Source organism: Gopherus flavomarginatus, chromosome 7 (assembly GCF_025201925.1).
Source record: "Gopherus flavomarginatus isolate rGopFla2 chromosome 7, rGopFla2.mat.asm, whole genome shotgun sequence".
NCBI lineage: Eukaryota > Metazoa > Chordata > Testudines > Testudinidae > Gopherus > Gopherus flavomarginatus.
Genome location: NC_066623.1, coordinates 112577345 through 112604369, shown reverse-complemented (window position 1 = coordinate 112604369; position 27025 = coordinate 112577345). Strand labels below are relative to the sequence as shown.

The window sequence follows — 27025 nt, the reverse complement described above, 5'->3', positions numbered from 1 at the left end:
CAGTGGTGTAAGTGCTGAATGCAGTTAAACTGATGAAACTATAAACTTAAAACCTAAACCTGCAATTATCTCTGTGAAGGTGCGTGCTCCTTGATGTATGGGTTGGGGCCCTTTGTGACGGAATCAAAGGATTTGTAGAACTCCCTGACACTGTGGTGTGTGTTGAATGATGAAAAGCTGAGACTTGAATCACAGAGTTTACATATGATTCTGCACAAATAATGTTCTTTAGCAAAGTTCTTTTCTAAATTGCACCGAAGCCATGGGTGGAAAATTGGGCAATTCATACAAATGCTGAATGTTGTGATCTTTGACAGGTTATGCAAGTTTATCTAGTCTGACTGTCACTGACTGTGGAATATTTCCATGTGGCAAGGGATGTGTTGATCTCAAAAAATCAACTGAGACAGTGGAAAAAGAATTAGGTAGAAGGAAGCTGGCTTCCAAATATGGCAGCTTGTAAATTATGTTTCCTTTCTGTCTGTCCATCTTCAGGTATGTGGGACTCCAGAATACATTGCTCCGGAAGTGATCTTGCGACAGGGTTATGGAAAGCCTGTGGATTGGTGGGCCATGGGAGTTATCCTGTATGAGTTTTTAGTTGGCTCTGTCCCTTTCTTTGGTGACACACCAGAAGAACTGTTTGGACAAGTGATCAGTGGTATGTTTGTTTATCCTGTCTCCGGAGGGGTTACCTTTAGCAGTTCACTATGAGAGAGCATGAAAATATTGACATCGACTGTAATTTAGTGAAGAAAGACTACATAAGAAACAAAGTTAATTGTTCAGTATTAGAATTAGTTTCATACTTCCTTTTTGGTAAATCACTACAGTTGCTAAAAGCTCTTGACTTGCTTAACATGCACCAAATGTCATCTGTATATATCAGTGGCTCTCAAACTTTTCTTTACCGGTGAACCCTTTCACATAGGAAACCTCTGAGTGCAACCCACCTTTATAAATTAAAAACACTTTTTAATATATTTAACACCATTATAAATGCTGGAGGCAAAGCGGGGCTTGGGGTGGAGGTTGACAGCTCACGACTCCCCATGTAATAACCTCACGACCCCCTGAGGGGTCCCGACCCCCAGTTTGAGAACGCCTGGTATATATGTATGTAAACTCTGTCAATATGCATAGTGCAGGGAGAAATTCAGCTTATGAAAGAAATTAGTGTTGTGGGGAGTGGAAAGAGATGTGTTTGCATTTGAAAAAAACAAGCCGATTAGCAGGCCAAAGTTTATTTTGTTGTTGGTTATCCCATCTAGATAAAGGACAGGGCTCATTGATCCATTGCTATAGAAATGTAATAAAAATAACTTATAAAAGCAACAAAGTACATCAATAAACACTGTTGTATTAGATACCTTCATGCCTTGGGTAGTGAAAGTGTTTGTCCATTGGCCCATATCTCATGGCTAGAGCTGGGCAAATGCTGGAAAAAATTGATTGATTCTGTTTTTATTACTTGATTTGCTTGTGTTCACTTTCCATGAGTATTCAAGTGAAAAGGATTATTCTCAAATGTTCACCGAAACAGTGGATTTTAAGCAAATGTTTGTGGAAAGTGAGTTTCAGGATTTGCAAGAAGCAAGAGCTAAAATAAAATTGTTACTCAAAATGTGTAGGCATGAAATACAGCTGCACCATAGTAGTTCTTTATGTGTTGCCATAAAAGATTGTTATTTCATATGTATTAAGGTTCTTACAGTTTTGTTCCAACGATTACCGTTTGCGCTGACAGCAGCTATGGTTAATATTGAATTTTTATGCATTTTTGGAAAATGTCAGTGCTTGAATTATATGAAGTACTCATGCGGCTGAATGCAAACCCATTCAAATCATACTATGGTATAGCATACTACTTTCTATTGTATAAGACATTTGTGGATTTCATGACTTGCCTTTTTCAAATTGTTTTATCTCCTTAGATGAAATTGCCTGGCCAGAAGGGGATGAAGCATTACCACCAGATGCACAGGACCTCACATCTAAACTTCTCTGTCAAAACCCTCTAGAAAGACTGGGAACAGGTACAGGCGTATTCTTGTGAAAAGACTAACCAGAAGCAATAAAAGGGTACGTCTTCACTACCCGCCGTATCAGCGGGTAGCAATCGATTGCTCGGGGATCGATATATTGCGTCTCATCTAGACACGATATATCGATCCCCGAACGCGCTTATATTGATTCCGGAACTCCACCAACCCAAACGGAGTCGCGGAATCGACAGTGGGAGCCGCGGACATCGATCCCACGCCATGAGGACGGTGAGTAATTTGATCTTAGATACTTCGACTTCAGCTACGTTATTCACGTAGCTGAAGTTGCATATCTAAGATCGATTTTCCCCCATAATGTAGACCAACCCAAAGAAGCTACAGTGCCAGTGGAAGTTGCTACACTGTTGTGAAATGCTGGCTTTGTGCTGTGAAATAGTATGCATTGAGTTTAGTGATGGTCTGAACAGCTCTCTGTCCCTGTGGAGAGAGTGATCAGAATCAGAGTGAAATCTGCGCATGTCAGAAAAATGCCATTGTTTTGAGGGTTAAAGAAGAAAAGCTGTCTGCTCACCAATCTGACTGACTGTAAATATCACAGCATAACCTCACTAGACAGATATTTTGACTGCTCCAGTTTGGGCTTTGTCAGGGATTTGTGTCTCAATCGGAATATTGTTTAAACAGATTTTGCATGAAATTCTTTTTGACAAGGACAGTGACCCTCCATGTTGATGAGCACTTGTGAGCGTAACAAAATGACAACTTTTTTCTTTAGCGGTACACACTCTGCTGTGTAATCCCCTAAAATCCAAGAACCTGAAGTCTCCTGGGAAAAGTAAAGTGCTTAAGACTATATATAAGCAATGAGTGGTCAGATTCAAGCCTTTGCAATTTAGCACTTTCTCTTTTAAGATTTTAAGGAACCATTGATGCATGTAGCTAACTTCCACATGACAGTCCAGTTTCAACAGTTTCTGCCTGACCCTACAGCTTCATGGCACTGTTCTCTTTTTCACTAACTTTTTGTGTTTGGTTTGGTTTGGTTTCACATTTCATTTGAAATTAGTAACTCAATTTATATGTAGCCTTTAAAAATGCAAATAGAGAACAATTTTCAAGTGTACCCTTACTGGCTGGGCGGCTCAAGAATCAGTCATGTGAAGTGAAGCCTTTCATAAAGAAAGAGATCACCAGCTCAAATCCAGGCCCCACTAGTGGTGGCTGAAAGTCATCGCCACCTTAAGGGTGTTGTGTTGTGTTATATGTAAAATGCATTGGTCGGTTTATTCTGGTTGCTGGTGGACAGAGTCTGTTCCACTAAAACTGCCCTTGCTCTCAGCCAACAAACCTTATTTTTCTTCTCTCATACCAGGCCTTTTCTGTGGACAAATCTGATACCTTTTATGAGCAGTGATTTCATTTAAAATGTCCACACCCCAACAGGCAAATGATCCTTTCTTTTTTTTTCTTTCTGAGTGTTCAAACTCCAGAGTTTAACAACAAAGGTCATGATTCAAGAAGATATTTTTAAACATGTGCCTAATTTTAATACTTTTGAAGTCAATGGAACTACTCATATCTTTAAGTTCCTTGCTGAATCAAAGTCAAAAACTGTGCACATACACTTGGTGTGAACAAAATAGCATTTAACAGTTTTTAATTAAGAAGTTAATTTGTTCTCACTCTTGAGACTTACACTGCAGAATTATACTGGAGATGCTGCTTCCCAGCCAATGTATGCGTGTGTTGTGCTTACGTTAATGGGGGTAAATCATGCAGTTTTTATCTGTCAGCACAACACTGGCAAAGAACCCAAGTTTAGTTTCCTGTGATTCTCAGAAAATGTGTGTGTTAGATGAGTGTACTTTCATGTTTTCTCCTATGCCTTAAGCATTTTTTTAACACGTGAGAGCGATGTTAGAAAAATACCCTTCTTTCAGGTAGTGCCTTTGAGGTGAAACAGCACCGGTTCTTTAAAGATCTGGACTGGAATGGATTACTTCGACAGAAAGCAGAATTTATTCCACAGCTGGAATCTGAGGATGACACTAGCTATTTTGACAGTAAGGAAAAAGAGCTTCTGACTCAGCCTGAGTTTATATCATCTTTAACGTGGGCCATATTTCTTATATGTAGTTAATTGCTTAATGAAAATCATTATCACCAATTTAATAAAATACATTTGATTGATATTCTGTAAAAAGTACTATATTGAGTCCCAAGAGAGGAGTGAGTTTGGAACTGAATGAGAATTGCATGAAAATTATTCCATGCTTCGCTGGTATTGGTGGCCTAGTTATACCCCATTGTCGGCCACAGCATTATCAGAAGAGCCCTGGAAATTCTTTACTTCATTCATAGAGGTATTTAGCTGTGTATGATTTTTTTTGTTGTCCTCCCTTCTTTCTGTTCACATGAACATCCCTGTGCTGGGTAATGTTAAAATGATGGCTGTGATCAAGCACATCAGATGCGATGACTCTTCCAGTCCACGTGCATGTTTCCACCCTACAGTTTTGGGGTGATATTAGTTTTTAACTCGTATTTAACTCATACATTGAAATACTGTCGTTAAATAAAGCTTGGCTCCCTAGTGCAGTGGGGTGATCACGTTAGACCTCAAGCTCTAGTGCTTTGGTTCTGGGACAGAGACGGTGGGATACGATGCAGGGACACGGAGCTCAATCCTCATGGGTAGAAGTGCAATTTTCTAGCAGTCCCCAGTTGACAAGCTTTGCAGACAGCAACAAATGTCCAGGCATGCTTAGCTGGGTAGAGGGATACCATGGCATGAGTCCTCTGTTGGGGAGAATTCTGATGTCACAGAGGATCTTTATATGGACATCAGAAAACTGAGATAGCATTACTATCATAAGCACTAGTTTACTGAGGTTTATAACCCCTGAAAAGAAGCCCTTTCTGGCTGATGCAGTGCAGCAAACGTGGCTCAGTCTGTGCATGTTTAAAGGAATAGGAAGAGCAAAATGGTGTGTATATTTGAAGTCTATTTGCACATGTGCACAGTTTTACTGAAGATATTCTTCATGATCAAAAATACTCAAAGCTCTACGACAGGCAAGATTTGCAGCTAGACAAATAGGAATTGCTGTGTGCAGACTGATCCTGAGTATCAGTTTCTGTTTGACGTACTTTATAGAAAGTTTAAAGGGCATGAACTGTCTAGGTGCTGGTTAATTATACTGTAGTCTGTGTCCTTGTGCACAGCTCGTTCGGAACGGTACCAGCACCTAGATTCAGAAGAAGATGAAGACACAAATGATGATGATCATGTAGAAATTAGGCAGTTCTCATCTTGCTCACCACGGTTCAGTAAGGTAAGGGCATACTAGTTTGTTTAAAATCATAGTCTTATTTCGGTTTTTTTTGGTTAAAGTCATAAGTTGCCCTTCAAAAAAGCCAATGTTCAAATAATATGAAGGGACCGCATAGTCTTTAACACTCATTGAAGTTAAGCGTTTTAGACAGAAAGGACAGTGCACCATGGTTTGTGTCAGCTGTCTGTACTGCAGTAGTTTATCTTCAGTAATGGACTCTGTATGCATGGTAGTACTGCAGCGTTTATCCTAGGTTGTCCTGAAATAACAGGTGGGGTTCAAGAGGTCTCAAAATAGGTCTACTATTGATACTAAATAAAAACCCAAGTCCATTTTGTGACGGGCTCCACATGCGGTCCAAATGCTGTTCACCATGCATGTAAACAGACCTGAACTTGTTCTAAACACTAAGACATCTTCCTTCCTCGGTGGACCTGTTAGTGTTAATAAGAATTACATACAGTACCCCTGTATCATAGCATCATAAAAACATAGGGCTGGAAGAGACCACAGGAAGTTATCACATCCAGTGCCATGCACTGAGACAGGCCCAAGTAAAATTAGACCATCCTTGGCAGGTGTTCAACCTGTTCTTAAAAATCTCCGGTGATGGGGATTCCCTTGGAAGACTGTTGCAAAACTTAATTACCCTTGTAGTTAGAAGGTTTTTCTTAATAGCTAACCTAAATCTCCCTTGCTGCAGATAAAGCTCATTCCTTCTTGTCCAATCTTCAGTAGACGTGGAGAACACTTTATCGCTGTCCTCTTTATAACAGTGAAAGAGAGTATCTCACTGCCCTATTTGAAAGTACTTCGAGGGTTGTAATATCATCCAGTCTTCTCTGTGGACCTGGCTCCGGTATCACAATGGCTTTAACTAGCATTAACTTCAGCGGGATTGCTCCTGGTTTACACCACTATAAGTAAGACTGAAATTGGACCTGAGAATTAGGTTGGACCTTGAACAGGTTTTTACAAATCCATAAGTCTTGATTTCCTTTTCCACCTTATCCCCCTGTTATGAATAGCAATTAATCTGTTAGGCTGCAACTTCTGTTCGGTATTTTTGGCACAAAGAGAGAAAGTCCACTGCAATGTGTTTGTTTAGATTCAGAAAATGCTGCAACATCTGTAGAATGGGAAGAATAAAAAGCTCTTTATATTTTGAAAAGCTTGTCTGACAATTTAGCCAAATAAATTATTAATAGCTTTCTTGTTGATGTGCTGAATTTTTAATAACAGCATTTTTATTAATCTCATCATATGAAAATCAGGTCCACAATCAAATACAGTTTTAAAAGCTGTAAAAGGATTTTTGTTGTTGTTGTTTGGTTAATTGTTTAAAATATCACTGTACAGCAGAGGGAGGCATTGGTTGAGCTGTGAGCAGCACAGCAAATTTCTTAAAGAGGGCGAGACTCTTTTGTTTGAAAAGGTTTAGTGAACTTGAGGCAATATTGATAGAATCACAGTAATGAAATGAGGTCATCAGCAGGGTGCTAATGGCAGATTTGAGTTTGTGTGGTAAGATGTCAAGATCTAGATGTCTACCTTGAGCCTTCAGCACTTTGTGGAGCCCGTTGAAGCAACTTCTTTAAAATTTTAGTATAAAATGGCCTTTGTAGCATCACAATTGCATCTCTGAGTGCAGGTATTACAGCAGAAGGACATATCTGACAGTTCCAAATCTTGCCTCTTCCCTTCTCCCTGGTGTACATTGACTGAGCATGTCACATCTGTGTTGGGTCCTGCATTAGCTAATCAAAGAGCATTGCCAAGTTCAGGTTTTAAACCAGGCTTCCATTCCGGGAGCGAAATACCTTTCGATTAGATAAGGACTTGCAGGACTGTTTACTGCATGCTTCATACAGATGGTTCTTAAGTGCTTTGCTATATGCAGGTGTACAGCAGTATGGAACGTCTCTCCATCCATGAAGAGAGGAAAGCACCACCAACTAAGCGCAGTCTTAGTGAGGAAAAAGATGATCGGCTAGACAGCCTCGGTGGTCTGAAAAGTCGGGATCGCAGCTGGGTGATTGGCTCTCCTGAAATGTGAGTTTATTAGACTTGTACTTTTTATTTAATCACAAAGAAGGCTTTTTTCCCATCTACTTTGACATCAGAAACTCTTACAGCTGCAATTCAGTGTAAAATCTCTGTACTACTTAAAAGCATCTCATTAAGTTTTAACATTATGTAAGCTTACAGCGAAGATGTAAAATAAAGCGAAAGGTATTCTGCTGGTAAGCAAAGCTTCCTTCCTGAGAATGGAGTCTGAGATGGGCCTGAACAAAATTCCCAATCCAAACGTCTCAACCTCCAGGGGTTCAAAATCCAGTTCTCCCCACATTCTCTCCTGCCACAAATGAGAAAAATATTGGTCTTTCCACAGTTCTGAATACAAGAAATAATTGTGTCCTGTCATCTCTGTTGTTAGCAAAATGTCATAATACTCAGAAAATAGAAATCCCACACACCTCCCTTGTGCCCAGAAGGATTGAAATAATTGTCAGATTCAGCTTAATGGAGAAAATAACTAAACAAGTTACAGAATGGGGGATCCTCTGCTAAAACATGGTGTCATATGGATGCATTTAAGGTGGTTGTGATCTAGAGTGTCTTTCCTACATGACACCTGTACTGAAAACACTTGATAGATTACATGTGTAACTAATATAAACTGATCCTGCTCAGGCCTTTCTTGTGTAAAATGTTGTTATAAAAATAAGTCTAAAAAATTTAAAAGAGCAGGTAAAAGCATAAGATGATAGGTACAAGTATTTGCATTTCTTTGCCCTGTTACTGGTAATAATGATTGTTACAATAATTTGTGTCACCTTCATTGCATTGTATTTTGTTTGATTTTGTACTTATCTTAAAAAGTTAATAAGGGAAAACAATCCAGATCTGAATTTTGCAAATACCCATAACTTTTAATGGTCCAAACAACAACCCTAAACTAAGCCTCCTCTTCAGCCAAATTGGGAGGCTTGAACCTGGAATCATATTGCTTTGGCTTGAGCTTACTCGTTATTTCTGCGCTTTTATACCAATAACAACCACTTGCCTTTTGGCATTATGAATTATCACAGCCCAACCAGTGACCCGGTCATGCTTTTTCTCTCAGACTGCGAAAGCGCTTGTCCGTGTCTGAATCCTCACACACAGAGAGCGACTCCAGTCCGCCTCTTACTGTTCGACGGCGTTGTTCGGGGCTTCTCGACATGCCTCGGTTCGCCATCTCAGCAGAGGAGGAAGGACTTGCCCCCAAAAAGCAACAGTCAGATGGAACTTTACCATCTACAGTACAGTCGCGTGAGGGGCTCCCCCTGCCAATTCCAGAACAACCTGTGGAGCGAGAGCTGCATTTAGATGAGGACACTGGGCCAACAACACCCTCTTCAACCATCAGCAACATCAGCAGCTCAACCCTGACAGGTATGCATCTGGTGGGATGGGATCACTGCCATCAAGAAGTCCATTTTAGGGTGCAAATATTAGTTGCACTAAAATGTGGTTTTATGAGTAACATCTTTCGTTAGTGTTGCATGGTAAATAGTGCACTAATAAATTACTGCGGCTTTGTGTGTTTCTTTAAAGTAATTTTAAATCTCTTAAAACTTGTTTGCTTTACTTCAGTGTAGACCCTCTTCAAACTTGGCAAGGTTGCCCAACATTTGCAAGACCCTGTTTTCTGTTGCATATAACTTTACCAAATTTTAACTGTTTGAGCTGAAATTGCCCATGCCGGGTGTCTGCTTCAGTCTGAATTTTTAGGAGAATTTTAGCCAGAACAGTTCAGTTATTTCCAAGAATAAGGTTAGGGGAAAATTTAACAAGTTTTGCCCATGTTAAAAAAAAATCTGGTAACCTTTTATATGAAAAGCTGTAGTGCCTCCCTTCTTTTGGAGCAGGGACTTGACCTTTGACATTCCAATGAAACCCTGCCAAGTTGTAAGCCATTAAAAAAAATTGCAGTTTGCACATGCTAAATAGAGACTTCTTAGATTTTAACAGCTAAATTCTCAGAACAGTGCTGGCCAGCACTGTAACCGAAATTGCAGCTCTAGGCTGCTGCAGGCTGTGCCAGGTCCAGACCTCAGACTTGGGAGCAGAGAAACTCTCTCTCCTGTGCTTTCAGTGACCCCCCATGCTGGGCCCAAGCAGTATGGAGAAAGAGGCTGCCTGATTTAAATATGGGATAAGAGCAGCACCTGAGAGGGGAGTAGATTGAGAGAAGGACCTGGGGTGGTACAGAAAATTGGACCGGAGGATGATGAGAAAGAAGGACTGGGGTGAGGAATGGGACTGGCTGGGAAAGGAAGCTTGGACTGGGAGCTAGAGGAAGGGGGCTATGCCTGGCGAGGCAAGGAGACTGGGATGAGAATCCAGAGAGTGAAATGGAGGGGGCAGTAGAAGCCAGTAGGTGTGGGGGAGACTGAGATCAGATGAGGAGCCCGGGAGCAGGGCAGAGAATGGGACTGGCTGGGTTAGGAGGTTGAGACTGAGAATAAGTGGAGTAAGGGGAAGGAGATGATGGGAGAGGTAAGACAGATCGGACAAGGCGCCAGAGTGTGTGGGAGAGAACTGGGACTGGCTGGACAAGGAGTTGGGAAAAAAACAAGGAACAGCTGGTGGAGAGGGGTTTCAGATGGAGAGTAAAAAGGGGTGAGACTTGGGCAGGGCAAGGAGACTGTGACTGGGATGAGAAGCCTGAGAAGTGGAGACTGAGACTGGCCAGGGTGAGGAGAATGGGACTGGGACTGGGACAAGGAACCAGGGGAGGGGAAGAGACACAACTGGGACAGGGACTGGTTGACAGGAACAGGGCAGAATGAGTCAAACTCAGAGGAAATAGGCATAAGTATCTGTGCCCACTAGAGCACACTTCCTTCCAAGCCTGGAATGTAACCAAGAGTTCTCAGTCTCACCGTTCCTTTGAAATCCACAGGCAAAGTGTCCCATACCTCTCTAATGGTGATCCACATAGAGGATGACAACCTACTATTGCTATCGATTACTCCCTTAGCTCAAGTAACAGAGGTCTGTGCAGTGGATGTAAAGGTCCCAACCCTGCTGATGACCCTTGGGGACGTTAATATGATGTCACAAGATTGAGTTTGTTTTCTTAGCTTGCTTTATTAAAAAACTCGGAAATTACCTACCAAAAAACTGCTAAAAAAGCATTGTTAAAGTTACAAAGTCAAGCACTCAAAAGATAGTAAATGGGAGAATTAAAATTGCCTGTGCAACCTGAATTTGGCTCCCTTGTGCATTTGCATTATAACAGTCTTTAACCGTCATACAGTGCACAGGACAGATCTGCTGTGGGGATGAATCAGGGTTGTGTAGTGAAGGAGACTATTGTCTATAGACCCCTGCTTCATTTGTTTCAGAAGTTGGAAGGTGTGGACTGAATGAGGCAGGGAACTGCAGGAAGAGAAAAGACAGTATCATGACCACAGATGAATGCTTCCCTGGAGAACTGGATTTTATGCCTGCCTCCACCCCGGAGTTCCTATGAGATTCCGGTCCAGTTGCGTAAACCAAATGTTTCCCAGATAGTCACTTATTGTTCCTCCTTTTCTGGGTGCTGACTTGAGATCTAGGGTCTGATCTGCAGAAGTGCTGTGCTCACAGTTGCAGCTGGAGTCTGTGCTTTGAACATACGAAGTGCTATATAATGCTAAGTCCTCTGTAAAATTAGCCCATATGCACCTCAGTTTGGACAGTCATAATGAGTGGATACCTTTGACCTTAATCACTCTCTGCCTCAGATCCTCAGCTGTAGAGTGGGGATAATAACTCCCCGTGTTTCCCAGGAGTGGTTTGTGAAGCAGTCAGTTGTTATAGTGATGGGTACCACAGAGAAGCGCAGGAGGAAATTAATAATTCTGTCCTCAAAGAAGAGTTTGACCAGTGTGCAGTAGGACAGGCCTGGGACCATACACTGAACAAAGAAGATCAGATATTGAACACCTGCTCACTACGTGAGCACCATCCATTCTGTACACTGAATGATGCAGGGTCCTGTGGAAAAAATAGTATGTGACCATGTAACAAGACCAGTGGTTCTCAACCTGCAGCCCGGCCCACTCAGCACCCAGCTGCAGCCCATGTGACAGCCCCAGGGCCATACAGGTAGCATATATATTGCGTGGATCTGGCCCATATAACAGAGAAGCTGCATATGCGGCCCACAATGGTAAATAGGTTGAGAACTGCTGAATTGGGCTGTACCATCATGATGCATACACACAAGGGGGCTGAATTACTTAATTCTGGCATTTCCTAATATTTGAGTTCTTGACTTTGTAATGTTAATTAAATTCTTCTACTGTAATTTTTGTGCCTCACCCTCCCCCAAAGCATCTGCTTCCAGCCTGTGTCGGAAGGCAGGATGCTGTGCTGCATGGACCACCGGGTGTCTGACCCTGTATGGCCGTTCTTCTGTAAATAGCATAAAACCTAGTTCAATTGTTGCAGCCTTTAAGGTTGACAGTTCTTGCTGGTAATAAAAATAATGAGAGTACTTCCTCCAACCTCCCCTGGTTATTTGCCAAATAAACATTTCTATCTAAATGGCCTGCTACTTTAAAGCTCTGCTTTAGAGTTAGGCTTCATCTAATTTTATTACTGCAGCAACTTAGTTTCAGGAACTGGCTTTCCAACAAAAGAAAAACAGGTAATTCTCAGCATGCAGAAGAAAGCCAGTGATTATGAATTTCTATAAATAAGAACTCAAGCCCTGGGCTTGCTTCTGAGAAAAATTCACTGTTGGACTACATGTAAACATGACTTTGATTTCATATATTTTGCCTGCGGGGGAATATGCTGTTAGGAATTCCCTATGGTTCTAATCTACTTTAATTTAAACTGTAGCCGGGAGCACTACAGATTTCTCTGATCAGCGCATTCGTAGCAATAGCAATGAGGGACCAGATTTTACCACTCCAAAAGCCATCAGCGACTTGGCAGTACGGCGGGCACGGCACCGGTTGCTCTCTGGGGAATCGGGGGAGAAACGTACCTCGAGACCTGTCAACAAAGTGATTAAATCAGCATCAGCTACAGCCCTCTCCCTCCTGATTCCCTCAGGTAAGAAATAAGCCACATTTAGATATTGTAAAAATGTGAATGCCTTGAACAAAAGACCTGCAGACAGGACCTCTTTGTTTTTCTGCTCCTGCCAATAAAGATATTGTTCCTGAAGGAAGAGGAATTGGGAATCCTGCGTATTTGCCACTTACATGGAAAAGGAATATTATTTTGCTGAAGACGGAGATGTACTTGTGATCTTGTGTTTACAGAGACCATAAATGACAGCTGTGTCTCATTGTCTCGATAACAGCATCTTTTGTTTAAATTGGCTCCAAGAACTTTGGCTGGTCTCTAGACAAGGATGCAGCAAGAATATCTATTAAAATTACAGACAAAACAAGTTTAACCCTTTTGCTGCTACTTCTCTGCACCTGATATCCCTAACGTTTTGTGAAATCATACATATCTGGCGCATTCCAGGAATGTTTCCGGGAATGTTCAGATGAGAGGGTTAAATACATTTAAGTAAGTTAGTACCAAACGGTGTGTATATAGACAGGGGCGGCTCCAGGCCCCAGCACGCCAAGTGCTTGCTCGGGCGGCAAGCCGCGGGGGATGCTCTGCCAGCGCCGCGAGGGTGGCGGGCAGGCTGCCTTCGGCGACTTGCCTGCAGAGGGTCCGCTGGTTCCGCAGCTTTGGCGGACCTCCCGCAGGCAAGTCGCCGAAGGCAGCCCGCCTGCCATGCTTGGGGCAGCAAAATGCCTAGAGCCGCCCCTGTATATAGAGATATGGATGTAGCTTTATGATTTTTGCCACCAGATTGTGTCATTCATTAGGAGCCTCTGTCAAGCAGGGGTAGACAGGGCCATGGTTCAGCAGACTCTCTGGGAGGAATTCTTGCTTTGTGCCCACTACCTCCCACCTCCCCTTTGTAGAGCTCAAGGCCTTACTGAGAGTCCCAGGGACTTCCTTGTTCCTGCCTAGTAAGAGACCAGGAACGTCCCTGCAATTTGCAGCCCAGCCACCAGTGCCAGTGTGCCAGGCCAGCACAATATCCTGGTACAGCAGTGCCAGCAATAACATCTCTTGGAACTCGGGAGGCAGATAGAAGATTGCTGTTTGGCTTCATTGTGATGACTTGCATTTCATTTCCTGTCGTCTGAGGGCTGGTTGGTTTTCTAACTACCAGCTCCCTCGTGAAATTCTCTAAAATGCTTATTTAATTATCCAGCAGAGGCCCCGACAGAATTGTTCTAATCTGTCAGGTAAATACATAATAGATGGCTCAGCAGGTGTTTCTTAATGGTCACTTTGTGGCAGTTTTTCCTAGACGAATACAGAAGTTGTGTATTCAGTTCATATTTTTATATGTTTTGTAATGTAAATTATTTTATTAGCTTATTTAAGTTTGGTAAGACTATTTTAATACATGTGCGACTGCTAATAATATTAGTAACAACTGTAATAGTTTTTAGCCAATAGGCCAGTTGAATCACACCCATGTAAGAGGGGACCTGGGTTCTGCAGCTGCTCATCTGTAACATTATTTTTAAATCATTACAATGCTCCTGCATTGGCTGCCTACTACTTGTAAATATTTTGCCCCTTCTGAATTAAAAAGCCCACAGCTTCCTTGAGCCAGTTGTAATCCAACCTCATATCAAATTTCATTTTTAAAATCCAGGTTGGTTTTGAGTTACATTGGGCAGACAAGTGACCCGCACCGTGTTGACTATTTATTTGAACAGTATATTCTCTAATCTAGAAACTGTCGTCCCATATATATAAAAGCAGGTATCTATATAAAATATAGTAAAATAAATCTTTGGTGGACTGAAACTGTATACTCTAGGATTCTACCTGGAGCAAATATTTATGGTTGCTTAATGAGTCCCTGAAAATAGCTTTTCAAAATGGACACATTGGCCCAGCTGTAATTCTAGATGACAAACAACAATGCTGTACTAAGTACACAATAAGAAGCACTCACTTTTTTGGAAACAGCACTGATTTTGACCTTTCAGAGCACTTATTAATTAAAAAGACTGCAGGAAATGAACCGTGGTACATTTGATACTAAAGAAATTTTTAATGCTGCTTTCACTAGCTTTATAAAAACAAGGAAGATTTCATTTCCTATTAAAATTGTAACAAGAGTTATATTTCCCTTTGAAGATCAGGCTCTCTAATTTGCACTCCTTTGTATCATCACTGTAGATCACCACACTTGTTCCCCATTGGCTAGTCCAATGTCACCTCATTCTCTATCCTCCAACCCATCTTCAAGGGACTCCTCACCAAGCCGAGACTTTTCTCCTGCTATCACAAACCCCAAACCACCAATCATTATCCATCGGGCTGGAAAGAAATACGGCTTTACACTTCGTGCTATTCGAGTCTACATGGGGGATACTGACGTCTATGCTGTGCATCACATGGTCTGGGTAAGTCACTGGTTTTCTAATAAGAATGCTCTTAGGGGCCGCAAATTCTTTCTTTCAAGATTGCAGGTTTAACCTATACTCTGTCCTTTGCTGGTATGTATCCCCTCTCCTAATTCAGACCCAAAGGAGCCTTTTGACAGACAAAATCTTTAAAAACCTTAGGGGCTGTTTCAGCAGCAGTCCAACCCCGTCACAAAAATCACAACAGCTTTTCCCTTTTTCCACCACTGGTACCATAGGTCTGCCTCCTTTTACCAGAAGTGCATATGTTAAAGCATATGTCTTTGTGCAGCTCCTCTTGCTCTCCATTGGGGTTGTCACATGAGAGTCCGTTACAGCTAATTCATCCTGAGCTGTGTAAGCAGTGATAGTTTGCTTCAGGTCAACCCAGTCTGCTGGAATTTTCAAGACAGCCACTTGGAGTTGATTACATGCCTTAAACCATCAGTGCCTTTACATTGATTGTCCAGCGATTTGACATTCAGTTTAGCTGTGTATTATGCCAAGGGATCTTACTGTCTGTTTCTCCATATCTCTTCCTTCCGCTTACATGGTACACGATGTATGTGATCTTTCTTTGGCAATGTATTTGACTGTTATCCATAATCATTTTTCCCAAAATGGTGTATTTTATTTAAAATACACTCTTTTAGAGTTAGAAGAGAGGGTGGAAGGGAATGGTTTCTTAATATCCTTCTATATCAGTGTTTTGCAGACCTCATTAGGAGAGCCCGTCTTTGTATGTGGTGATCATTGTTTGATGCTGATCATTAAGTAGAAAAATGATCTAGAACTGGATTTTTCTCATAATGATAGTAGCTTCCTTTGGTCCTTTCTGCCTGCCTTGAAAAATTCTGTATGTATTAGCACTGTGGCTTGCAACCTCTTCAGTCCATTTCAAAGAGAAAGCTGCTGCAACAGGTTACACCTCACCTTAAGGTTGCAGGCGCCTATTTTAAGGTGGGGATGGCAGCATCACCAATGGGGGAAAAGCCCTATGGGACGATTTGGGTGTCACAGTTTAAAAAGTACTGTGCCAAATGATGGGAGGTGGGAAAAGAATTTGTGGTTGGAATCAGATACATGCTGTGTACAGTCTCAATGCCTGGAAATGAGTCTGACAGAAAGGATAATAAGGCTACGAGACTTTTAAGCCAGCTTCCAAGAGATGTGCTCCAGGACGTTTAATTCTGAAGCTCAGTGGACTTAATTATTTTTATATTTATATGGGTATCAAGAATATTCAGAGTGATCATTAATGATGACCAAAAATGTGCAAGGACACTTAACCTCATGGTTCAAGGCTTACGCCAGTTTCTAACTCTTATTGATCAGGATGAGACCTGTGAGGCGCAGATTATCCCACATCTACTATTGTGGGGTTCTTACGCCTTGCTATGAAGCATCTAGTATTGGTCACTGTTGGAGATAGGATTCTGGACTGGATGGACCTTGGGTCTGGTCCAGTCGCGCTATTCCTATGTTCCTGCGTATTTTCAAGTAAATAATTTCCCTGTCATTGCCAGCATGTGGAAGAAGGAGGTCCTGCTAGTGAAGCAGGTCTGCGGGAAGGTGATCTGATAACCCATGTCAATGGGGAGTCTGTCCATGGACTGGTGCATACTGAAGTAGTGGAACTGATCCTGAAGGTACGGCTGGAACATGCTTGTCTTACAGAATGTGGACAGTACATACCTAAAAACTGATTAGAAACCCATTTAGTATCTGATTGTCAGAGGATCATTTTAAATGTAAGTTAAATACCTGGCTCCTAACATTAGCCTTGCAAAAATCCTTTGCTTTAATCCCATTGCCAGGTAGAAATTATAAATCTCTCCCGAAGTCTCCAAAAGTGTCTTATTCCACTTTAAATTGACATTCCATTAATGTTTGTGGAAAGTAAGGGCCTATCAGGTATAGTTGGCACCAGAAGAGCTGCTCATTTGTTTGACTTTATGATGAATTTGGAAGCAGTAAACAGGTTAATATGGTGTAACTATAATAACGCCCCTGTATCATTTTAACAAACAAACACCCTCACATTTTCCCCATTAATTTTATTTTGCTTTAGGCTGCTAATGTTATTAGCCCTTAACACTGTTTTCTCAAGGATTATTGTCAGCAGTGTTTAAAAGAGGCTTTGTGATAGCTGGTACTTGAAAGTATTTAGCTAAATGACTTGTATGTTGATACCTCCTTGTGTGCTGACTACATTTATGGAAATAAATTCAACCCTTGAACAGTTCCAAAAGAGCAGCCTCTGATGGGTTTGCACACATGGAAGAAATGAGGTATTTTTCTTATGCGAGTTGAGGGGATCGGGCTAGGGCTTTTAGACACCATCAGCGTAGATTTGTGCTGATGAATGCCTGATGCATCTCAGTGTATCTGTTAGTGTGAAGAAAGGGTCAGACACATATGTAGGGAACAGGTTTGGGTGCCAAAGAATGCTGCTTTGTCTGAATTTCTAGAAGGAAGATGATTGTTGTTGTTCTCATTGGTGGTATGTGTTGGCACCATCACCATAATATCTTGGTGCCTTACAAGGCCTAAATTGAGGCATTTAGGATCTCAGTAAGTGAGGTCAAAGCCCGTGCACCTTCTACTCTGTGCAGCTGTACCAGTTAGCTAGGAAATCAAGATTTAATCTGTTGTGAAAGCCTGACTAAAGAGGTCCATCTTACCGCTCGAGATGAAGACTCAAAGAGGGAAAGGGGATTAGTCAAAGGAGTAAAACATGTCAGCCTGTGATAAATTAGCAATCCACTTGCTCAACACCTAGAACCGCCAAAAGCAATCTTATTCTATACGACTGCCATCTCTTGTATCCGACAGAGTGGAAATAAGGTATCTATCTCTACTTCCCCGTTTGAGAACACATCAATCAAAGTTGGGCCAGCTCGGAAGCCCAGCTACAAATCCAAGATGGCTCGAAGGAACAAGAAAAGCAAAACTAAAGATGGGCAGGAAAGGTGAGCTTGATTTTTTTTTTTTTTTAACTCTGAAAATTAAATGCTCCCAAGGTAGGCAGACCTTGTCAAAGCAACTTCCGTGTAACAAGTTTGTGTCAAAGGCACACATGGTTACTCACCTCACGCCCCTACACTGAGTGATGGAGATGTGCCTGTAAGTGTAAATAGATCTTTTGGTTTAACAGATGAGTAACTTTTAATTCGTCTTCCCAGTAAGAAGAAAAGTTCTTTGTTCAGGAAGATCACAAAGCAGGCATCATTGCTGCACACCAGCCGTAGTTTGTCTTCACTTAACCGCTCACTATCTTCTGGAGAAAGTGTTCCCGGTTCTCCAACCCACAACCTCTCCCCTCGGTCACCGACGCAGAGCTACAGATCTACTCCCGAGTCTGTACATTCAGGTAAAAGAACTGTTTAAAGGAGGGATTTTAATTTGTAAATGCCTCATTTTTAAAGGAAAATACAAAACAGACGCTAAACCAAATATTGAGTTTACATTTATTTGAACTTCAAAGCAGCAATTGCTGTGTATGTCTTATTGTGCTGTGGGTAGATCAAAGGTTAATCATGAAAAAGGTCAGTCTGTTCATTATGTACGTAGGTGGATCTTTTAGCAGTGCAAATGTGTGGTGTAAGTTATGATCTTTCCACAGTATTTTGCCTTTTTTTTTAAATGATACATAAGAGAAAAATAGTTGAACTGTGGAAAAATCATAGCTGATAATTTGGGCAGTAGACAGAGAATTTTAAGAAACTTGCATACTGACAATAACAATAAAATGCATAGTTTTATATACATATGGTTTAATATGGTAGTAACAGAATGTTTTCTCAGTGAGTTTCTGGGAAATACCCTGTAGTTTTTTCTGATACTGATTATGTGACGATCACATAGTAGCTCTGCTGGAAACAATGGTATGCCACCTTATAATACCTTGGGGTAATGTGACAGACAGCTCTTCTTACCATTGTACAAGCATAGCATGAGCGTTTTTGATTATAAAACACAGTTTAAAAAAAAATCCCTTTCTCTTTTTTCTTTAAGTTGGTGGAAATTCTTCCCAGAGCAGCTCTCCCAGTTCCAGTGTTCCCAACTCTCCAGCCAGCTCTGGACACATCCGACCCAGTTCTTTACATGGACTAGCCCCAAAGCTTCAACGGCAGTATAGATCTCCGAGGCGTAAATCTGCAGGAAACATCCCTCTCTCACCACTAGCTCACACTCCCTCACCAACCCCACAGTCCACATCACCACAGCGTTCACCTTCTCCTTTGCCAGGGCATTCAGTAGGCAGCTCCAGTATTATTCAGTCCTTTCCTGTAAAATTACATTCCTCTCCACCTCTGGTAAGACAGATTTCCAGACCCAAAAGCGCTGAGCCACCCAGGTCTCCTTTGCTGAAGAGAGTCCAGTCAGCTGAGAAACTGGCTGCCTCGCTGTCCTCTGAAAAGAAGCTGACTTCCTCTCGCAAACATAGCTTGGATATCTCCCACTCTGAATTTAAGAAGGAGATGCTACAAAGGGATCCCAGTCTCCAAAGTTTACAGGAATCTGTGAATGAAGCAACAGGAGGTAAAGTTGGGCTAGCAGAAAAAGGGACGCTGCAAAAGCCATCTTCCAGAAAGCTAGGTGCTATTCGACAAGACAGAGTAGAGAGGAGAGAGTCACTACAAAAGCAGGAGGCCATTAGGGAAGTAGATTCCTCTGAAGATGAAACAGATGATGGTTCAGAGGATAGTCAAGATGGGAGAAGATTGGAGAGGCAACCCTTCAGAGGAGAACAGGGATCCAACTCTTTTAATGATGATGATAGTAAGTTTTCTTCTAAACTGGAAAGCAAAGACAATCTGGAGGACGATGCTTTTCTAACCGATGATCCAAAAGGTGCAGCAGACTTGCAGAAGGTAACTAAGCAGCCACCTAAGGCTGTCTCAGAGGCACTGCGAATTAGCATATCCCAGTCAGAGTCAGAGATTCTCACCAGAACGTCTCCAGGAGTACCTGGCAAATATGAAAAGCCACTGCCAGGATCAGGAACAACAGCAGAAGAGCATAAATTGTTAGAAAGCAAACCCTTTGAGCACATTAGTCAAGAAGATGCCTCTTATGCGAGCATCAAATACACTGAGGGGAAAACTATGGATTGCATAGAAGATACAAAGTGCCCGCCTGTGGGATTCCTTCAGTTTGAGCGAAGCCACTCGTCAGGAGTGTCACATGGCAAAGGTGCACCAAAGGAGTCTTTGTTAACAGAAATCAGTCAAAAAAAGCAAGATACTAAACCTTCACTAGCACTTTCTTCTTGTTGCACAACGGGTATAAATTCTCCTCTATCAATAAGCCAAACGGACTGCAGAGAAACAGATCACAAACAAGAACTTCAGTCTACAGAACAAAGCAACAGATTTCAACATCTGGCAAATGTAAATGAAACATCTCCAAAAAGTCCTGCTGCTGAAAAACAGCAAAGCTCGTGCCATGCAGAGGGCTCTTCACAAGGCAAGAATCAATTAAATGCTAGGAAAATTAGCCCAAGTAATGCAACAGGTACTGCACCCTCAACTCCACATGTCTCAAGTTCCAGTGAAAAGACCCTTTCGGTGTCTCAGTTAGAAACTGTAGCTCAAAGTGTGTTGGGCCCAATGAAGCTTGACGGCTTGGGTACTAGAAAGCTGGAAACTGGTAAAGAGTCCCCGCAAATGGACCTGTCCTGTAAGAGAGATTCACAACAAATAAGGCAGGAAATGTTAAAGGTGGGATTAGAACAAGAAAGAGTGAAACCTCTTAGCACAGACAATCTTACTACAACCTGTGCACCCTACACAGAGTCAACAAGTCCAGCAAAGTCTGGGGAGCCAGCATGTTCTCTGACAGCAAAAAAAAAGCCAGATTTTTTCAGTTCTAAAGCACTTGAAGCCTTGGGGGATAACAGGAAAACTTCTCCATCAAAAGATCTTCCACATGCCCCTGGAAGACAGATTCTTAGGGCATCTCCTCTGCCAGATGGCAGTGTGAAGCTTTGTAAAGAGGAGACTCTGACGCAGGAAAAAAGCAAAGAGGCTGGAGGTCAATTAAAAATACAAGACTTTCCGTTGTCACATGATAATGTTGTGAAGAAAACATAGCAGAGTCCCTGGAATACGTGCACTCGAGTATTCTACCTTCAGAAATAGACTGCATGTTTGAATTTTGTAATATACACTAATACGAAATAGAACTGTGTACATCTATTTTTGGGAGAGTTGTTTTTTCATACTACTTTTTGCATTTTTTTTCCATCTTTCTATTTTTGTACATGGTGTGCTTGCCATTTGAGGTCTCTTTGGAACAGGGTATCTTTAAAGCAGAGCTATGAAATAGTTTGCTGACTTTTTTTTTCTTTATTTTGCCCTGAGTTTGGGGTGTGCTGTGCATTTTCCTCCAGTTTTGCATTTATTTCAGATCCCAAAGAATTTTCTGTGCAAAATAGGCAGCTGACATTAAAATCTTTCACTTTTTCAGCTTTCTCTTTCAAATTGCATTCATTGTTTCCCAAATTTTTAGATATTTACAAGCTAGTTTGCCCTACGGCAAGGAGAAAAAAATTACCTTGTTAATAGGTTATCCTGCAAATTCAAACCCTCTTCAGCGCAACCCAGATCCTTTTTTTCTCTGTCACTTTACATATCCTCCAGTCCCACACATATCTTAGAGTTCATTGCCTCTGTATTGTCAGTCTGGGATGCAGGGAACAGTCCTATATATTTTTTTAAACATTTTTTAAAAACCTGTTTCTCAAATGAAAGCTCAAAGAAGCAAGTCTGCAATCTGTAGCATGTTTTGCTGGGATGGTTTGTTTTTACTTTGTTTTACAGGACACAACGCACCTGTCTCTTCCATCTTTTAACATTTTAATTGAGTTTTCTCCCTCCCTTTGCTGCCTGCCTTTCTAGTCTGTCCTGATCCAGAACAAATAGTGACACCATATGGAGGGACATGGTTGTTTTTAAAATGATAATGCTGATAATTGTAGCACCCCAAGTAATGTTAACTTCATGACATATAGGTATTGGAGACCTCTCCCTCTTAGGATGGATCTAAGTAGTTCATCTAGGGGAGCATAAGTGTTCCTGCCAGTTCTGAAACAGAGCTTGAGAAACCCAGCAAGGGTTCTGAATTTGCCTTTCTTCTCAGAGAGTTCTATGAAGTGTTGTTACCTTTGACTCATTAAGTTATGTGGATGAGCTGCAAACAGACTTCAAAACAACACGTGGTATTTCAAGATTTTACCTTTGGTAGCTAAACCATGTCCACTGCTCAGTTCACCTGGTTCCATTAAGAATTATTGTTATCTCCTGGGTTCTAGCATTTCTTTGCTTTAAATATGACCAGTTCTGAATAACATTATTTTTGGGATGATTAGATCTGTAATAAAATGCTGACAAATATATAGTATAACATATCTCTGGCATTGTAAGCCATTTCCTTACTCTAGCCAATCAAAGCCTACGGTCAAAGAATGCTACTGTCATTCATCACAGAATGCTCTCGGCTTTCACTCCAACCTTCTCCGAGTATATCTGTGTGTGGGTAGCCTACAATAGCTGGCTACCCCGTACATTGATGTGCTTTGATAGAAACATTTCTGAATGGTGACTGCACTTGCAGCAGTACACCAGACAAAGAGTTGCATCTATTGGTCCAATTTCATTAGATTGCTTTTTTCCATTATGAAAACCTCTTGTGCACTTTGAATTTCTACTTATTTTCCCTGAATGTATCTTTTGTATAGGAATACAATTTTCCCATCTCTCTTGCAACCTGATTTAATTCATGATACACAAATCCCAAGAATCTCTGAATCCCTTGTCCTGCCTTTTTCTCTGTAACCGTTTGTTTCATTTTGTAACCGATTTTGGACCAACTTTTGTTTTGGGGTTCTTTTTTATATTCAAGTAACTGTTTATTCTGTATGTTTGTGTGTGTGTGTGTGTGTGCGTGCGCACGTTTACTGCAGGGCTGTTAAGAATGTACAGGCTGCTTAATGCACTAAGAGAAGCGTCAACACTCTCAAGCAATTCATAAATAGCTCCAGCAGTGACTGTGTTAAAGGCAGACGTACTATGTCTTTGATCCTTGCACTGGAATGCACGAGCTAGTCAAATGCACATGGGTTTGTCATTGTAAATCACGACCTTTGTACAACCCAAGCAGAGTCCTTCATTACCGACCTCTTGGCGCACTCTTTATTTCGATAAGCATGTCATCCTACGTTGATTTCAAGACAATCGTGAGTGCAGGTTTTGCTGCTGACAACTGATCTGACTGGTGGTCTTCCCAGTGGGTTGATCCATTAAGACGTTTTCAAGAAGAAAGGTCCAGTGGGTAGTACAGACTAAGATAAAATGTGCATAGTCAGAAACTAATCCACTAAGAAATGGCTGATAATTTTTGGCAAATCTATTAAATTTAATAATATATAAGATATGAACTTGTACCGTGGGGATAACCTTGTAATGGGAGTGCTATGTAATGTCTGGCTTGGGTATCAGAGTTATATACAAAGCACACCTGGATCTCATGGGAAGTAATTTATATTAAGATATAACCCAAATGGTCTTTGTATGAACATATAAAATAAGCAGTGACTCATCCCTCTCCCATGGCACTCATCAATTGGGTGGATGACAAATTGCCCATGAAAAATAACGCAGTATAATTTTGTGTGTGAATAAACAGCACTGTGTCTAAATAGTCTGTCAGTTCTAGTCTGCTAATAGTATTGTGACCTTTTGCTCAGATATGGAGGGGGTCAGAGCTACTTGTCTGGGAGGTTACCAGGGAAGCTCCCAGAAGGCATAGCACACTACAATGGTCTGGAGAGTACTAGTGCTTGAGCATCTTGCCTCTCCTGTCTTTGAAAATAAGACTTGTTACAGTGAATTTCAGTTTTATCGCTCCCTAAGTAATCACAGCTGAGCAGAGGAGGATTGTGAAGGAGCCTGACACATTTCAGCTTTTGCATGATGGCACCAAAGGAGTATTTGGCCAAAGAAAGGGTAAGATGCGTATTTAGCCACTCGATGTCTATATAGCAGATGCAAAACAATGGATTCAATTTTAAAAGTCCACCATTTGAAAGCCCAGGTAGACTGGTGTTACCAGAAAAAGGTCCATTACTGGTGCAGCCCCACAGTCCCTATCCCTTGTCAATTGGAATTTCCGTTGCCCAAGGTGCCAAGTATGCACAGTCCCCACTCTGTTAACTGATGTCACTCTGGCAGTTTTTAGCAAAGCTCTTGGGGAAAGCTGAGAGAAGATTTCCATGGAAAATGTGACGATGAACCAGATATGTGCCAAGATTTATCACTGGCTGAAAAACAAAATCATAACTTAAAGAAATAGTCTTCTGACTCCATCTTAGAGATGGGGGAAATGAGACATTGGAAATTAATATCTGTGGGGGGCGGGGTGTATGTTAGTATGGTTTTTCAGAGTGCAAGCTGAGTGTCATTATGGCTATACAGAAAGGGAGATAAAACGTGTGAGAGAGAGAGAGACAAACACACACACACACACACACACACACACACACACACACAAAACCATCTAAGCGCATTACTTTCCTGAGTTTTTTTCATTTTGTTTGTGGGTTTTGGTGCGAGTTGTTTTGTTTTTCTTTTAGTCATTTTGGTTTTGGAATTTACCATATATAATTTGTTCCCACCCTTGTCATGCTTTTTTATCTCTATACCCAGCCGATGCATTTCTGCAGAATGCTTCGTTTCAGTGTTATTTCCCCTCTTGCCTTCTAACTGTAGCATCTAAGAAAAATGAATATTTATTGTAAATATTAGACTGTAGCATTGTAATCACCACTCCTGGGATTGAATGCCAGAGGCTTTTAACATCTAGTATCCTAAAGAATGCTTGTTGGGGGATGGGCAAAAGGTGTGACCTGTGGTCTTGATATCCACACTGCATTAAGGTATGATTTAGATTTTTTTTCTTCCTGCACAGGGAGGATAAAGTCTTGTCTTTTCTCTGGTTTTCTCTTGCTGGGTGTGAAGGATAATGCTGTACTTCTAGTAGAAGATTTTGACAGACATGTGTGTTAATGTTGTGTTCAATTATCATATCCAGGCGGCTGTCAGTGCGGCTTTGAAGCTGGGCTCTGGTGTCAAGCTGTGTTACTCAGCACTTGGCTAGATAAGAGGAAGATGTGGAATTTAAGTGTTTTTAGAAACTTGAACAATTGCCACATAATAGCGGTGCAATAATTTTTATTCATGTTGTACCTGCATGTTGATGTTTAAATCCGCCTTCAAAATAAATTTTTTTTACATAAATACAAACTCTTGTTTTTCTTCATTTTTTGTCTCCTATTTTAAATCTTCTACAGAAGACATAGGCAGCATAGTGTAGAATCCCTTCCGCCTAGTCCTGTGAAATATATAGTATGTTAAGCTAATTGTCTTAGTTCTGATTAGCCCTGCTCTGCAAATGGCCATCATTCGGAAAAAGTGCTGCCAGCTCAAAAGTGTTTAGCCTCATTGTGTGCTTTGAGGCTCTTATACTCAACTGAATCCCCAGCCCCAAGCATAAGGAGATGGCTGCAAAGTAGCAGCAAGTTGGCGACATCAAGGTAAATCCAAAGCTCTCCGCAAGTTCTCTGATTTTTTTTTTCTACTTGGATCAGTTGGCTGCATAAGCCAAAAGTTTCCTCCTTTGCACAAAACTCACCTTCCCCCACTGAGATCCTTCGTTCTTGTCCTAAGTGACTGGTTAGTGTAGAATCCCTTGTGCGGGCGTGGACCATTCCCATCACTGGAGCTTATAAGGAGACACACAGGGAAGGATAAAACTCTTAGTTGAGCTACAATAGAAAGCAAAAAGCAACAAAACAAGAAAAGGGAGGGGGACGGTAATGTAACCCAGCATAATGTATTTTAACAAAAAGATAAAAATAAAATCTAGCTCCTTGCCATTATGAAATTATTTAACCATCCTTTTGTACTTTATACTTCAGAGTCCCTGTGGATAAAGTATCACCGTATGGCACTCTGCGGTGGCTGAATGTCAACGTAACTTAGGTTGACTTAATTTGGTAGAGTAAACTTGCCCTTAACTGAGGCCAGGATTTCATCTGACGTCTGCAGTGCTATTCCACATACCTAGTGTATGTCCTTATTGATGTACACACATGAAAAATGACACAACAGCTCACAGCAGCAAGGCAATTAGTGCATCAGTGGAGCTGGAAGAAGAAAAGGCATCAAGCAAAGCTTGTAATTTCTTCCATACTGTGGCAAACCATTAAAACCAACTTTCTGTAAAATACAATTGAACCACACTCTCCTTTATATTTTCTCTTGCATCACTGCTGCTTACCAACATATAGACTAGTCCTGTTCCGCCTAGTCCTGTGAAATATACAGTATGTTAAGCTAATTGTCTTAGATCTGATTAGCCCTGCTCTGCGAATGGCCATCATTCGGAAAAAGTGACCATTTGCCACCCCCAAAGCTTGATAGTGCAGCTTCCGTCTCTCCTATTAACTGCCATACACAAGGTGGGCTAGGTTCTCTTCAAATGCAAAATAAAGGCAAGTCAAAGGAAAAAACAAAAGCAGTGTGGCTATTTGCAGTGAAATAAATATTTTAGCAAAGGAGGCTCTGATGCCATTTTGTTGGATCTTTTTTTTTTTTTTTTTTAAGAGGGTGGAATTCTGCATTCTGTGCTCTCAGGTGTTCTCCAGAGGAGATATTCATGCAAGGAACTGGGCTGTCAGTGAGATGACTAGGTAGAATCATAGCTGCCTGCCATGCATGACACCTGCAAAATGCCATGCTCAGTGCATGTTTGGGGGCCAGATGGAATCATCCCACTGGTACAGCCGCTCCTGGGGCATGCAGGGCATGCCTGGCATACACAGACAGCATGTTGCTGCTCCATCGACGTGAAATCTACCCAGAGTGAAAACCTGCAACCACTCTTAATATAATCCGTTGTTCAAGCAGACAGGACTTACACTGGGACCGACTTGTTCTAAAGGTCAGGATGATGGGAGCTTGTAAGTTCTGCAAGCTAAATGGATCTTGATTCTCTTTGTTTCTTAAAGAAAATGTCAATGCCAAAAGGTACCTTGCATTAACATTAAGAATTTAACCTCAAACAAGCAAGAGTCAGAAAATTCTGAAAGCTAAAGTAGCTCTCAGGATGTTAACTCAGTTGCATTAGCTCAGTA

General features: G+C 41.4%; 1 protein-coding gene and 1 long non-coding RNA gene across 7 annotated transcripts in view; both read left to right on the top strand.

The window, feature by feature from the left end:
• The window catches only part of MAST2 (microtubule associated serine/threonine kinase 2), a 359963-nt gene extending 334830 nt beyond the window's left edge, over positions 1 to 25133 (top strand). For all 6 annotated transcript variants that reach the window (XM_050961826.1, XM_050961825.1, XM_050961827.1 and 3 more), the window contains 12 exons: positions 496 to 661; positions 1935 to 2036; positions 3947 to 4069; positions 5232 to 5341; positions 7242 to 7393; positions 8469 to 8779; positions 12224 to 12439; positions 14600 to 14826; positions 16353 to 16475; positions 17662 to 17798; positions 18012 to 18199; positions 18844 to 25133. In XM_050961826.1, coding sequence (XP_050817783.1) covers positions 496 to 661; positions 1935 to 2036; positions 3947 to 4069; positions 5232 to 5341; positions 7242 to 7393; positions 8469 to 8779; positions 12224 to 12439; positions 14600 to 14826; positions 16353 to 16475; positions 17662 to 17798; positions 18012 to 18199; positions 18844 to 20924 — 3936 coding nt within the window. In that variant the 3' untranslated portion in view covers positions 20925 to 25133. The remainder of the gene's footprint in view (positions 1 to 495; positions 662 to 1934; positions 2037 to 3946; positions 4070 to 5231; positions 5342 to 7241; positions 7394 to 8468; positions 8780 to 12223; positions 12440 to 14599; positions 14827 to 16352; positions 16476 to 17661; positions 17799 to 18011; positions 18200 to 18843) is intronic.
• Positions 25134 to 25308: 175 nt separating this feature from the next.
• On the top strand, positions 25309 to 26449 carry LOC127055174 (uncharacterized). Its single transcript, XR_007775423.1, has 2 exons — positions 25309 to 25423; positions 25808 to 26449. It is a non-coding gene; the product is annotated as an uncharacterized LOC127055174 (long non-coding RNA).
• The last annotated feature ends 576 nt before the right edge of the window (positions 26450 to 27025 follow it).